At 39.6% G+C, this 13,660-nt stretch overlaps 1 protein-coding gene across 1 annotated transcript in view; it reads left to right on the forward strand.

The window, feature by feature from the left end:
* Positions 1-744: 744 nt before the first annotated feature.
* Positions 745-13,660, forward strand: part of COL6A5 (collagen type VI alpha 5 chain) — a gene marked incomplete at both ends in the record, with an annotated part of 103,201 nt that continues 90,285 nt past the window's right edge. Inside the window, 5 exon segments of the mRNA XM_082624344.1 lie at positions 745-811; positions 1,774-1,956; positions 1,959-2,363; positions 3,552-4,184; positions 9,303-9,863. Of these exon segments, the coding sequence (XP_082480470.1) occupies positions 745-811; positions 1,774-1,956; positions 1,959-2,363; positions 3,552-4,184; positions 9,303-9,863 (1,849 nt within the window).

The following is a 13,660-nucleotide window of genomic DNA, read 5'->3' on the forward strand; positions in this document are numbered from 1 at the left end:
AAGTATTGGTTATTTTATCGATTTCCCTATTAATAGAGAACAACTTTGACTTGGTGGAATTTCTGTAAGTTTATAAATTCCCATGAAGATTTCTGATTGTGTGCTCATAGAGAGAAATACTGAAGTTAAAGTAATTTATAAAACTGAGTATAACCAGAAATGAGGGAACAGCTCTTACAAGGGTTTAATGAAGAAAGCAACATGGGTAACTGTTGGATTTTTGAGCCAAGTTGTGAACATATAAAATAGTCATTGTTGACATGAAAATAGATGGTCAAAAGTAGTGATTACATAAGTTCTGAGTCCAAAGATTTTGTATAAACCTCACGGCACAGTGGTTAAGAACTTGGGCTCTGCGATCACCTTCTCTGGGTTAGGATGATGGATCCACCACTTACCAAGTCACTTGTGCCTGTTTCCTTATCTGTCACATGAGTATAGTAGTTGTACCTCCCAGTAAGATGGTTGTGAGGGTTAAATAAGATGATGCTTAAAAAGCACTGAGAAAAGTATCTGAGCCATGGTAAGGACTCAGAAAACATTAGCATTATCTATTTTCAACAAATACTCAAACTCTTGATGAATGTTTTAAACACAACTGCCGTTGTTGACAAATACAGTGTTTACAGTGTATTGTGCTGTAAACCAACTTTACCAGTAGTTATTTCTTGTTAGACAATGAGATTTTTTATATTGTAAATAACATTTTTTACAGAGTAAAAGCAAGAAAACGTCACCAACAAAATGAAGATCATGCTAATTGTATTTGTTCTCATCCTTTGGACTGAAACACTGACATATCAGAGCCCAGGTACCAGTACATTTTATGTTTATTATTATCAGGAAAATAAATATTTTATGTCTCAAAAAATCTTTATTTTAATAAATAGAAACAAGGAATTTATTTCTTTACTAAAAAAATCAAAGCAGACAGCATTTATTTGTAGTTGGTAATATATTATATCAAGCAAATGTAAGCTCTCAAAGATGATGGAAAGCCATGGGCAAAAGGCATGTATTATTCTACACCTGGCTAGGAAAACCTTTAATTATTCATTGATTTCTTGAAGTCCTGATGTTCCATGTCTGTATGAATAGAGTCAACCCATACGTTTTGTGGGTCAGTTTGCACCTTGGCTTTAATAAATGAAAGAAAAGGAAAAAAGGAACACCACAGAGGAAACTATATATATATATATATATATATATATATATATATATATATATATATATATATATATAATAAGCAATATAAAAGCTTTCATATTCCATACATGCATATATGGAATATGAAAGCTAGGTTTTTCTACTTTTCTGTAATTACTAAAAACATCATTCAAAGAAGTATTTGTAACCCTGCACTATGCTACCCTAAGACTTCCTAGTGAATTTCAGGATCATTTTGAAAGAAATGTCCTGCTTAGTTAAACATTTACCAGTAGATCACTAACTGGGTGGGTGGAGGTGGCTGACCATGACTGCTAAAGTCAATGCTCCTGGTGCCTCCCCTTGTCCAGACTCTCTTTATGAGTCAGGTACACACTCCCCCACCCCCAGCTTCTGTGAATATTGCCTGCAATGGCAATAACTCATGGCTGTACCCCTCTTTCTCAGGACATTTGCCCTTGGCTTTCCCAGAGCCACCTTACCCGTAACCCTCCACTCCTTCCCTCCAGTTCTTGGGAGAAGTCTGCAGCTGATGACTGACTCATAGGCGGGTACAAAAACTATCCCTCTTGACCCAAAGGGTTTGTTGTCATTTTATTTTGATAGGGCCAGGCCCTGAGTATGCCGATGTGGTGTTTCTGGTGGATAGCTCCAACCACTTGGGAATTAAATCCTTCCCATTTGTGAAGGTGTTCATCAACAAGATGATCAGCAACCTCCCCATAGAGGCCCACAAGTACCGTGTGGGCCTGGCCCAGTACAGCGATGGGCTCCACGGAGAATTCCAGCTCACACCTTCAAGAACAGAGGACCCATGTTGAACCACCTCAAGAAGAACTTCAGGTTCCTGGGCGGTTCCTTGTGGATTGGGAATGCTCTCCAGGAGGTACACATGACCTACTTCTCAAACGGGAGGGACAGGAGACATTTTACTCCGTTCCTGGTGGTCTTGGCTTCAACTGAGTCCAAGGATGTCATAGAAGTGTCCTCCAAGGCGCTGCACAGCGATGGGGTGAGGATCATCTCAGTGGGGGTGCAGGGGATGCCTGAGGAGACTCTGAAGGACATGGCCACAGGCCAGTTCCACTACAGCCTCCAGACGGTCCAAGATCTCAACATGTTCTCCCAAAACGTGATGCAGATTCTCAAGGATGCAGCTCAGTACAAGGAGGAAGCAGCCCACTCTCATACAGTAGGTAAGGAAGCCTTTGGTTGAAGAGGTGTCCCATCCCCATGTAATCTGGTCCAGAGAGCCATCTCCTATTATCTCTATGGTGCCACTCACCAGAAATCTCAGTATCTCTTTCCTGGACTAGGGCAATTGTCTTTTAATGAATTTTAATGAATTCATTATCTCCCCTCAGGAACTAGGGTGATATTTAAAAGATTTAAATAAGATCATCTGAGCCCCATATGATTGGGCCCTGCTTCCCTCTGACCTCTGACCATGATTGTTCCCCTCACTCATTGTCTCTGGCTACTCTGGGCTTCTTGCTTGTTTCTATTTCTTGCTTTTCTTTCTGCCAGAATTCTTCTTCCTTTCACACAATGTGTAGTTCAATCTTTCTCTTCATCTTTCTCAACCCAAATGTAATCCTTTCAGAGAGGTCTTCCCTGACTTTTTATGTCTCAGATCAGTTAGTTCTCATCCCACATCCCCAACATGGGGTAACTCAATTGAGTCACTTATTTTATTTCCTTGTTAGCATTTACTATGGTCTGAAATAGCATAATTTACTTATCTGTCCTCCCCATAGAATGTGAGTTCCCTGAGGTCAGGTATATTTCTACTAATTTATGCCTATATTTCAGCATTTGAAAGTGGTGGTGGTGGTTGTTCATACTGATAGTGGTGGACTTGGAGGTGGTGGTAGTGATAGTGTTGGAAGTTCAGGTGGTAGAGTTGCTGAAGAGGAGGGGTAGTGGTGGTAGTCATAGTGGTGGTGACGGTGGTCACGAAGACCATGGTGGTGGTGGAGGTGGTGGTAGAGGTGGTACAGGTTGAAGTAGTAGTGGAGGTGGAGGTAGAGGTGGTAGTGGTGGTGATGGTGGTGCTGGTGGAGGTGGTTGCTGTTGGTGGTAGTAGTGGTGGTGGTAGTCATACTGGTGGTGATGGTGCTCATGAAGAACATGCTGATGAGATGTGGTAGGAGAATCATAAGAAGCATTCTTCAGATAGAGGGAATAGCATTGCAAATCCTCTGAAGTCAATGGCCCATGTAAATTTTGCTGAGAGTTTTTATCCTTTGTTCACTAAAAAATGTGCTAACTGCATCCATCATGACTGCCTCTATTTTCAAATGCCTTCTGACAATCTGTAGAGTGCCTTTCTCACTCTGGGCCAGGGGTGTGTACTAACATTCCTACTTTTTCTCCCTCTATAGTCCCCTTCCCCAGTGCCTGTCAGAAAGATTCGCTTGCCGACCTCATGCTCTTGGTGGATGAGTCTGTTGGGACCAAACAGAATCTAAGGAACCTGCAGAAATTCCTGAAGAATATCACCTCCTCCATGGATATGAAAGACGACTGCCTGTGGCTTGGTCTTATGAGCTACAGTGACAGAGTTCAGGCTTTTTCTCTTCTGAGCTCAAGCACAACCCAATCTGAATTTCAGAAGCAAATCCAGAAGCTTTCTCTGCGGGCTGGGAAATCCACTGCTGGTGCTGCCATTGAGAAGATGAGTAGAGAAGGCTTCTCAGTATCAAGTGGCAGTGGAAGGGCACAGGGAGTGCCCCAGATTGCAGTCCTGGTCGCTGACAGACAATCAGATGACAAGGTGCATGAGGCTGCACTGGATCTCTGGCTGGAGGCTGTAACTGTGTTTGCTATGGGCATCCAAGGGGCCAACAAGACCCAGATAGAAGAAATAGTGTCTTACCCTCCAAGACAGACCATCTCCATGATGAAGTCCTATGCAGACTTGGAAATTTACAGTAAGAACTTCTTGAAAAAGCTCCAGAATGAAATATGGTCCCAAATTTCAACTCATGCTGAACAAATGGAACTTGATAAAACTGGTATGTCTTAAAAAATCCTGTTCATAGTATAAAAATAATATGAGCAGTTGTCTAGGGCTGGGGCAGGAGTGAGGACTTGTTGTAGTTGGGTAAGGGAACTTTAGGAGTTATGAAAATGTTCTAAAACTAGATTTTGGTGATGGTTGCACAACTTTATGAATTTCCTAAAAATCATTGAATGATTGCAGTGGATGAATGTTTTAAGCATGTAAGTCATACCTCGATAAAATATAAAAAATGTTAATTATAAAATAGTTTGATAGTGTTGATGAACATAAAGAAGAAAATAAAATCACCTGTGATCTTATCTTTCAGTTAAAGCCATTTTTATCATTTATTTCTCTTATCTTTTAGTCTCTTCTCTGTCTCTACACTCATGTACACACAAACACATGCATACACATTTTTTGGAAAACGATGTGACATTATGTGTATCAGTACTGCCAAACAGAATTTTTTGTAATGATAGAAATGTTCTTTATCTTCACTGTTCAATAAGGAGGCCACTAGCCAATCATGGCTATTGAGCACTTGGAATGAGGCTAATGGAACTGAAGAGCTGTGTTTTAAATTTAATTTAATTTAATTTTTAGTTTAATAGCTACATGCTGGAGGCTGTCGTATTGGACAATGCAGGAACACACTGCTGGGTAACTTGTATCAGTTACAATTACTTCTGAGTGTGACTAACTAAAGAAAAAAATAACAATGATTTCAATAGGATAAAACTATCTTTTATTTCTGTTTCACAAATAAGTCCTAAGGTAGGTATAAGGAGCTGGGTAGTACAACACAGTATCAGGGACCCTGTCTCTTTCTAAGTTATTTTTCTGCTCTTTGTGGTCTCTATTCCCAGCATCATAATCCAAGATAACAGCTCCTGGCATTACCTTCACATCCAACAACAAGAATTATAAAAGAGAAGGAAAAGACAGGCTTCCCCCTCTTTTTCTTCAAGGATATTCCCAGGAATTACATTCACCATCTTTGCTTACATTCTATTGGCCAGAACTTAGTCACATGTCACTCTTCATTGTAAAAATGAGAGGTAGAAAATGTAGTCTTTACTTGGGGCAGCCAAGTACCTAGGCAAATATTGGGGACTAAATTAGTGTAGAAAAGAGAATGGATATTGGGGATAGCCGGTATGATATGCCTTATTCACTTTTCTGTCAACCGTATAACATGAACTTTTGTCCATCTCCTTAAATATTTTTTGGCAATATTCTTTTTAGGTTGGGAATAATATTCCATCCTGTTATATATGGATATAACATAATTCATTTTTCTATCACTTTTTAGGTTGGGAATAATATTCCATCCATGTTATATATGGATATAACATAATTTGTTTAACATGTCCTAAATTTTTGGATATAGAGGTCATTGCCAATGTTTCGCTCTTATAAAAGTCTTGCAGGGATCATCATTGTACTTATATCTTTATACACAACCGAATCTGCTATAGTTTTACCAAGTTCTTTTCAAAGATGCCAGGACATACTGCCAAAAGATACTTGATGTGACTTCGAGTTTATCTAATTCTGAGATATCTGCTGACATTTCCCTGTAGATAAAATGCTTCTAAACAATTGGAACTCAAATTTGGCAGCACTCACATGGAAAAGAATCCTCCAATGATGTTAAAGGCTAATTTTAAATTCAGATTAGTCGATTGAAAGTTTAAAGATGCAATCCTGGACCAGCCCTTGATTTCCTCTTGCATATATACATTACAAGATAGCAGCAAAAAAACAGTCCCCTATTACCTCCTGAGTGATACAGAGAGGAGTCTCTCAGAGTGGCAGCTGCCTTGGTCTAGTAGCAACTTTTTGGGAATAGGAGGGATGTGTATCGTGATCTCTCTCAGAGAGTTTGAAATTATGTGACAAAAAACTATTATTGTCATTACAGAATTTCTAAATGGGAAGATATGGGACCAAGGCTAGGACAAGGGCCATCCTTATCTTCCATAAGACCTCAGTAAGTGGCTTCTTATTAATTCAGTGGCTCTCTAATACTGGTACCTGACTTAGATTGAGTTCCTCAGATGTAGATGTCAGATAAGGATTCATGTGAAACTGATATATTACAAATATACCCAGGAAAAACTGGAGATTGGTAGAGAAGGGAGGATATGGGACCAGGAAGGACAGGATGATAAGCAAAGACCCATGGAGGGTCAATTCCACAGGACCATTTGAGAGACAGTGTGGGTTAAACCTTAGATTTGTCCTAGTAAGGGGGCAATGTAACTGGAGAATTTATATTCCAGAACACAGAAGGGAATGTACATTTCCAGACACCTCTGGCTTAATACCAAGCAAAAAGGGTTTCAACAACCTGAGAGCAGCCCACCCACCCACAGACACAGGTGCTAGCTATTGGAATGAAAGTGCTGGGAACTGGTTACACAAAAATGGTAAAGGATTTGAGGGGATACAGGCGGAGCACCAGAAGTGTCTGCTGTAAATTTATCAGGACTTCCTGAGGAGCTTGTTAATAATTCAGTGGCCCAACCCAATGACTCAGTCTCTGCAAGTAGGGCCTAGGCCACCTGGATTTTAGAAAACTCCCCAACAAACTCACTCTAGCAATATCTGAGAACCACTACCTCAGTGAATTTGCCATGGTCTACAGTGGGGTGGTCAGCTTTGTAGTTTCAGAATGGTCAGACACAGAACCAACCTCTACTGACTTAGTCCCTGCTGTATCCACCACCTTTGACACCACTAGGTATTCAATTTATTAAATAGAACTTCATTAAAGCAAGGAAAGACTTACATTAACCAAACCAAGAGGCTATGCATAGAAAAAGATTGACAATTATCTCTGAAATGGAAATATTAGTGCCCAGGGACCTAGACATTCATGTCCGCTGAGCAACATAGTCTCTCCCTGTAGACATATAGACAAGTCAGAAGCTAAACTGTAATCAAAAGACTGCTGGAGGATGTGGAATCAGAGCAAGGGAGTTAGTTTTATGACTGAAATGTCTAGTGGTATTTAATCAGGGGAATGACTATTTTAAAATCAAATATATAGATCTACATCTCTGTCTATCTCTCTGTATAACTGTGCAGGTGAGGCCTTGTGCCAGGAGACACATTTCTCTTCAACCCTGTGCACTTGATCTTTTTAGATGGATATATTCTGTAATTACACTGTCCAATATAATAGCCACTAGCCACATGGGACTGTTAAGCACCTGAGATGTGGCTTTTGCAACTGAAGAGCTGACTTTTAAATTTTATTTAATTTTAATCAGTTTAAGATCACATTTTAATAGCAACATGTGACTCACAGCTCCAGGCAGGGTTGGATGGGTATTGCCATGGTTACACCTGGACTCAAATTTTTCTCTTCTTCATTACCGACCACCATTCTTCTTTATTGCATATGTAAGTCAATTCATTCTGGTTGCTGCCAAGTTTTTGTGGCCTGGCATCACCCCTGTCTTTTACAGATAACTGCTTACCTTTGCCCTGCTACTTTTTTTAAAAATAAATTTATTTATTTATTTTTGTCTGTGTTGGGTCTTTGGGCTTTCTCTAGTTGCAGGGAGCGGGGGCTACTCTTCGTTGTGGTGCATGGGCTTTTCATTGCAGTGGCTTCTCTTGCTGCAGAGCACAAGCTTCAGTAATTGTGGCCCGTGAGCTCTAGAGTGCAGGCTCAGTAGTTGTGACTCATGGGCTTAGTTGCTTAGCGGCATGTGGGATCTTCCCAAACCAGGGCTCGAACCCGTGTCCCCTGCATTGACAGGTGGATTCTTAACCACTGTGCCACCAGGGTAGTCCCTGCCCTAATACTTTATATGTAGATTTCATAGTTTAATTCTCAGCATCAAACTTATTTCCAGTATTTCTGATTTCTTAAGGACCAACTCCTCATAGCCTGAAGTAGTGTCAATAGCCATATATTGCCAAAAGCTATCAAGAAAGAAAATATTTCTGAAATGACTAAATTGTGTTGTATTTTAAAGACCTTTTCACATACTCAACCAGGAAATTGTGCACATAACTAAATTTTAAACGTATGCTTTTCCTTCTACCTAACTTCAAAAATGGTTAAATAGAGTTGTAAATAGACTACTAGGAAAGTTAAAGCACATTTTCAGAGAAGCTGCTCAACAAAGGAAGGAACATTGAGAGCTCCTTTATTTACAATTTTCTGTTGAAATCCTGTGATATACCAGGCCTACCGGGCAGAAGCAGAAAATTAGGCAAAGTCTCGCCCTCATGGAACTGACATTCTGTGACAGGAGACAGGCTGTGCTCATGAACAAATGAATAGGTAATTTCAGATAGTAATGGGCATCATAAGGAAAATAGACAGGTTAATAGAATAGACAATGATCAATGTGCTTTAGCTAGAAGGGAAGCCCTTCTAAAGAACTGACATTTTAATTGGCACGTCCAGGAGGTGAGAAGGAACCAGTCATGAAGATTTGGGGGGAAGAATATTCCAGGAAAGAGGGCAGGTGCAAAGGCCCTGGGGCACATTTAGAGTACAGGAGAAGCCCAGTGTTGCTGGAACACAATGAGGAAGATGAAGAATTGCTGCAAATAGGGTCAGAGAGAAAATAAGGGGGAAAGATCGGTTGATTTTTCATTTTTAAATTCTAAATACAATGATAAACCATTTAAGCAGAAGAGTAATATGATCTGGTTCTAGCTTTAAATACATATTCTAGTTCTGGACAGAAGAGGTTATTGGGGAAGTAAGAACAGAAGGTCATCTATCCCGTCCCATTTCTCAGGAAATGATAAGGCATAAACTAAAAAGCCAGGTGTCAATACCAGAAAAACGATTTTAACTAAAATCCTGGAGACTTGGGAATCTCGTCCTTACTCTTTAATTCACTGGTTGTGTGACCTCAGACAAACCACTAGGCCTCATTCAGTTTCAATTTCCTCAGAAGGTTGTGGTAAATTTCAAAGGAGAAAATGGGTATGAATGTGCACAGCGAAGTGTCCGGGCTCCGTGCAAACCTGAAGTGTTCTCATTCTTTAGAAGCTTCGCAGCCTCATCCTCCTCTCCAAACCCTCCTGCAATGTTCTCTCCAGATTCTCTATAGTTAACAGAGAATGGAATTTCTGCTTTCCATTTTTTTTGCAGGCTGTGTAGATACAAAAGAGGCTGATCTCTATTTCCTCATTGATGGCTCAAGCAGCATTCAGAATAAACACTTTGAGCAAATCAAGGAATTTATGTTGGCGGTGATAGAGATGTTTAGCATCTGCCCAGACAAAGTCCGAGTTGGAGCTGTGCAGTATTCCCACGAGAAGGAAGTGGAATTTGATATCAGTGACTATCCTAATGATGTGACATTAAGAAAGGCTGTTTCTAACATCAAGCAACTTGGAGGCAGAACTCTTACTGGGGCAGCCCTGGATTTCATTCTGCCACTAATAAGGAAGGGGAGGAAGCAGAAGATGAGCAAGGTACCCTGTTACCTCATTGTGTTGACTGATGGGATGTCCACGGATGGTGTCCTGGAACCTGCTGAGAGACTAAGTGCTGAACACATCACCATCCACGTGGTCGGCATTGGTGAGGCTAACAGAACACAACTGCAACAAATTGCTGGGACAGAGGAAAGGCTTAACTTTGGGCAGAAATTTGATTCTTTAAAAGGCATCAAAAATGAAGTTGTTCACAGCATCTGCACTGAGAAATGTAAGCAAAAGAAAAAGACTTTATTCTCTGTACTTCGTTGGTTGCTTCAGGTGGACCAATAGGCCGAAACAAGGAATGACGTGACCAGTTGTCTGGCTTACATTTTGCTAACTTCCTTTATAACTGTGGAGGGATTCAGCCCCTCACTTTAAGCCAATTGCCAAGGTTGGAGAATCCCTCTATAGACAGCTGCCCTTTTCGAAAGCCATAAGTGTGAAGGTTGCTAAGAATGTCGTTGCTTTGACAAAGCCCACTGCTGTGGAGGATAAGAAACTTTTTATTTGTGTGTGTGTGTGTGTACACACTAATTCAGGCAGATGAGGACAGTGGAAAGAAAATGGGCTCTGGCTTTAAGTAGATTAAGGTTCAACTCACTTCACTGCTAGAACCTTGAACTTCCTCATCTAGAAAATGAAGATAATACCTACATCAGAGTATCCATATAGGTTTAGCATAATAAACACCAACCATTATTTCTCTATTATGAATGCATACCTAGGACATATGTAACCCTTGCTTATTTTTATTTATAACAGAAACACGTATTTGCATTTTTGTTCTGACTAAAATTAAGTAACAGAAGTAAGGAAGAACAATGTGCAAATTCCTGCACCTGATTGTTATTTCTCTTATTAGTAATAGCCACTTATCTAAAAAAAAATACAAATGAACTTATTTACAAAACAGAAGTAGACCCACAGACATAGAAAACAAACTTATGGTTACCAAGGGGAAAAGGGGGGAAGGGATAATTTAGGAGGTTAGGTTTAACACATACACACTACTGTATATAAAATAAACAACAAAAACCTACTACTGTATAGCGCAGGGGACTGTACTCAATATTTTGTAATAGCCTATAAGGGAAAAGAATCTGAAAAAGTATATATATATATATATATATATATATGAATCACTGTGCTGTACACCTGAAACTAATGTGACATTGTTAATCAGCTATACTTCAATAAAATTTAAAAAAATAATAATAGCCACTTACTACTTGAAGATGGTGTGTGTTTACCGCGAGTGTTAGCACCTGAAAATATTGTCTGCCAAGAGTCATGTTACTTATTGATTAAGATAAAGGATGATGGAGTCAAAGCATCAAAGTTCACAACCCAGATTTATCAATTATTGGCTGTGGACCTTGAATTGGTTACTTACTGTCTACCTGCCTTTGTCCCATATGTGTAGGCATATTGTGAAGCTTAAAGGTACTAATACATGCAGGGCACTTAAAAGAGGACTTAGCCCATGGAAAGTGCTACATAAAATGTGGTTATTTTAAAAGTTGGTCAAGGTGTTCACTGATGTGGAAGGGAAAAGAATTCTAACTTACTTGAACTTACAAAAGTGAAAATGTGTTAGAATTTTTTCTGAGTCACTAAAATCCAAAGAAAAATAAGCCAGCTAATAAGTAGCATTAACAGCAAAATCCTAAATCACAACTTCATTGATTTTTTTCTTCCTGTTATGGACAGTAGTAGAGTAGGGTCTTCGGGATGTCTTAGAATGAGTGTAAGAGTACAGGTTCCCTGACGTTTCCTGGAGTTGATGCCAAGGAAAGTAAAAGGGTTTCAGAAAACCTAAAATAGATTGTACTTCAGGTCTTCTCAAGGGAGAAAGCCATGGAGCAAGCTGAAGAAAGACAGTATGTTTTTTGTTGATCAGGTAGTTGCAGGTCAGGTGCCAAAACCCTGGCACACCTGATGGGGGGAGACAAACTGTGGACAAGGAAATGAGCCATAATATGGTGAATAGAGAGGCAGGAAAACTAAGGACCCTATGCTGGAGGGCCTGGAAACCACTGACTGGTCTCAGAGCACATGTGGATGGAGTGACACTGTGTATTGTTTCAGGGGCAGGTTAAGTGGTTCTAGCAAAAAGACCCTAAACTACACAACATAGAATATTGTTTATCTTTTGTGTAATAGTCCAGGGTAAGCAGTACAGGTCTAGCAAAGAGGCTGGTCCATACTCAACACATAGCACCCATCTCTAGGTCAAATGGAGCTCCAGTCCTCATCACCCTGCATTTGTGGAAAGGGAGATAGGGCCAGGGGAGCCCACCATGCTCAATTGTTTTATTGTTAAGTCCCAGAAGTGGCCAAATCAGTCCTGCTAATATCTACTATCAAAAATTTAGTCACAGGGCCACATCTAGCTTCAAGGAAGCCTGGGAAATATAGTCTTTACCTGGGCGGCCATCTGCCTAGTTGAAACTCTTTTATTGACATGGAAGAGTGGGAGATGGTAGAGGGCAAGAAGCAGCTTCCATCACAAATAGAGATGAGGAGGTACATCCTGTGAATACTGAACCACAGGTAAAAGTCTCCTCTTTTGACATGTGTTCATGGAAGAGAACCTTCCACACTTTGCAGAGCTGGGGCTTTGCCAAGGCCACAAACGTCTTCGGGAACTTCCCTATTTACAACTTTCAAAATGGCTCCAGGGCAGCATGGATCTCAAATGATGGTTTTAATACTCTCTGGTGAGCCTTATACAAGTTATTAAAAAACAGATAGCATCTTTTAATTCTTCTATGGCTGATACTGTATCATCACTTTCAAATGTATCATCATTTGAAAATGATGATACATTTTCAAATACTATGGGATAGCTTCTGTGAGTATTGAGGGAGGGGCTGGTAAAAGAATGGCAGTGATAACAGATAGACAAAAGGGTTAAGACTAAGGAGATACATGCTAAAGAAAATATATTTACACTATATATAGAATATGTAATATAAATATATACTATGATACATATATATGTATATATATATACACACACAACTCCTGAACCATGAATTAATAACACATTTTTATGGCTTATAGAACTTGGTCTTCTATGCATGTATATATGTACAGATACATATATATATGCATATAAACATCCACTTCCAGTCAGTAGGGTATCTACAAATTTTATGTATAAATAAAGGAACAGTCCATGTTGAATGGATATGTGCTTACTAATGTACTTATTATCTCTAGTAAAAGCTTTTCACCCAAATTTCTAATATTGATTTGTAGTGTTTATCAAATCACTTTATTATGTTTTAACATCTTTATTGGTGTATAATTGCTTTACAATGTTAGGTTAGTTTCTGCTGTATAACAAAGTGAATTAGCTATATGTATACATATATCCCCATATCCCCTCCCTCTTGCATCTCCCTCCCATGCTCCTTATCCCACCCCTTTAACTGGTCAAAAAGCACTGAGCTGATCTCCCTGTGCTAGGCAGCTGCTTCCCATTAGCTATCTATTTTACATTTGGTAGTATATATATGTCAGTGCTACTCTTTCACTTCTTCCCAGCTTGTCCTTCCCGCTCCCAACGTCCTCAAGTTCATTCTCAACATCGACATGTTTACTCCTGTCCTGCCCGTAGGTTAGTCAGAAACTTTTTTTTTTTTTAGATTCCATATATACGTGCTAGCATATGGTATTTGTTTTTCTCTTTCTGACTTACTTCATTCTGTATGACAGACTCTAGGTCCATGCACGACACTACAAATAACTCAATTTCGTTTCTTTTTATGGCTGAGTAATATTCCATTGTGTATATATGCCACATCTTCTTTATCCATTCATCTATCGATGGGCACTTAGGTTGCTTCCAGGTCCTGACTGTTGTAAATAGAGCTGCAATGAACATTGTGGTACATGACTCTTTTTGGATTATGGTTTTCTCAGGGTATATGCCCAGTAGTGGGATTGCTGGGTCGTATGGTAGTTCTATTTGTAATTTTTTAAGGAACCTCCATACTCTTCTCCATAGTGGCTGTA

This window comes from Mesoplodon mirus (genome assembly GCF_964341445.2).
Source record: "Mesoplodon mirus genome assembly, chromosome: 6".
Classification (NCBI taxonomy): Eukaryota; Metazoa; Chordata; class Mammalia; order Artiodactyla; family Ziphiidae; genus Mesoplodon; species Mesoplodon mirus.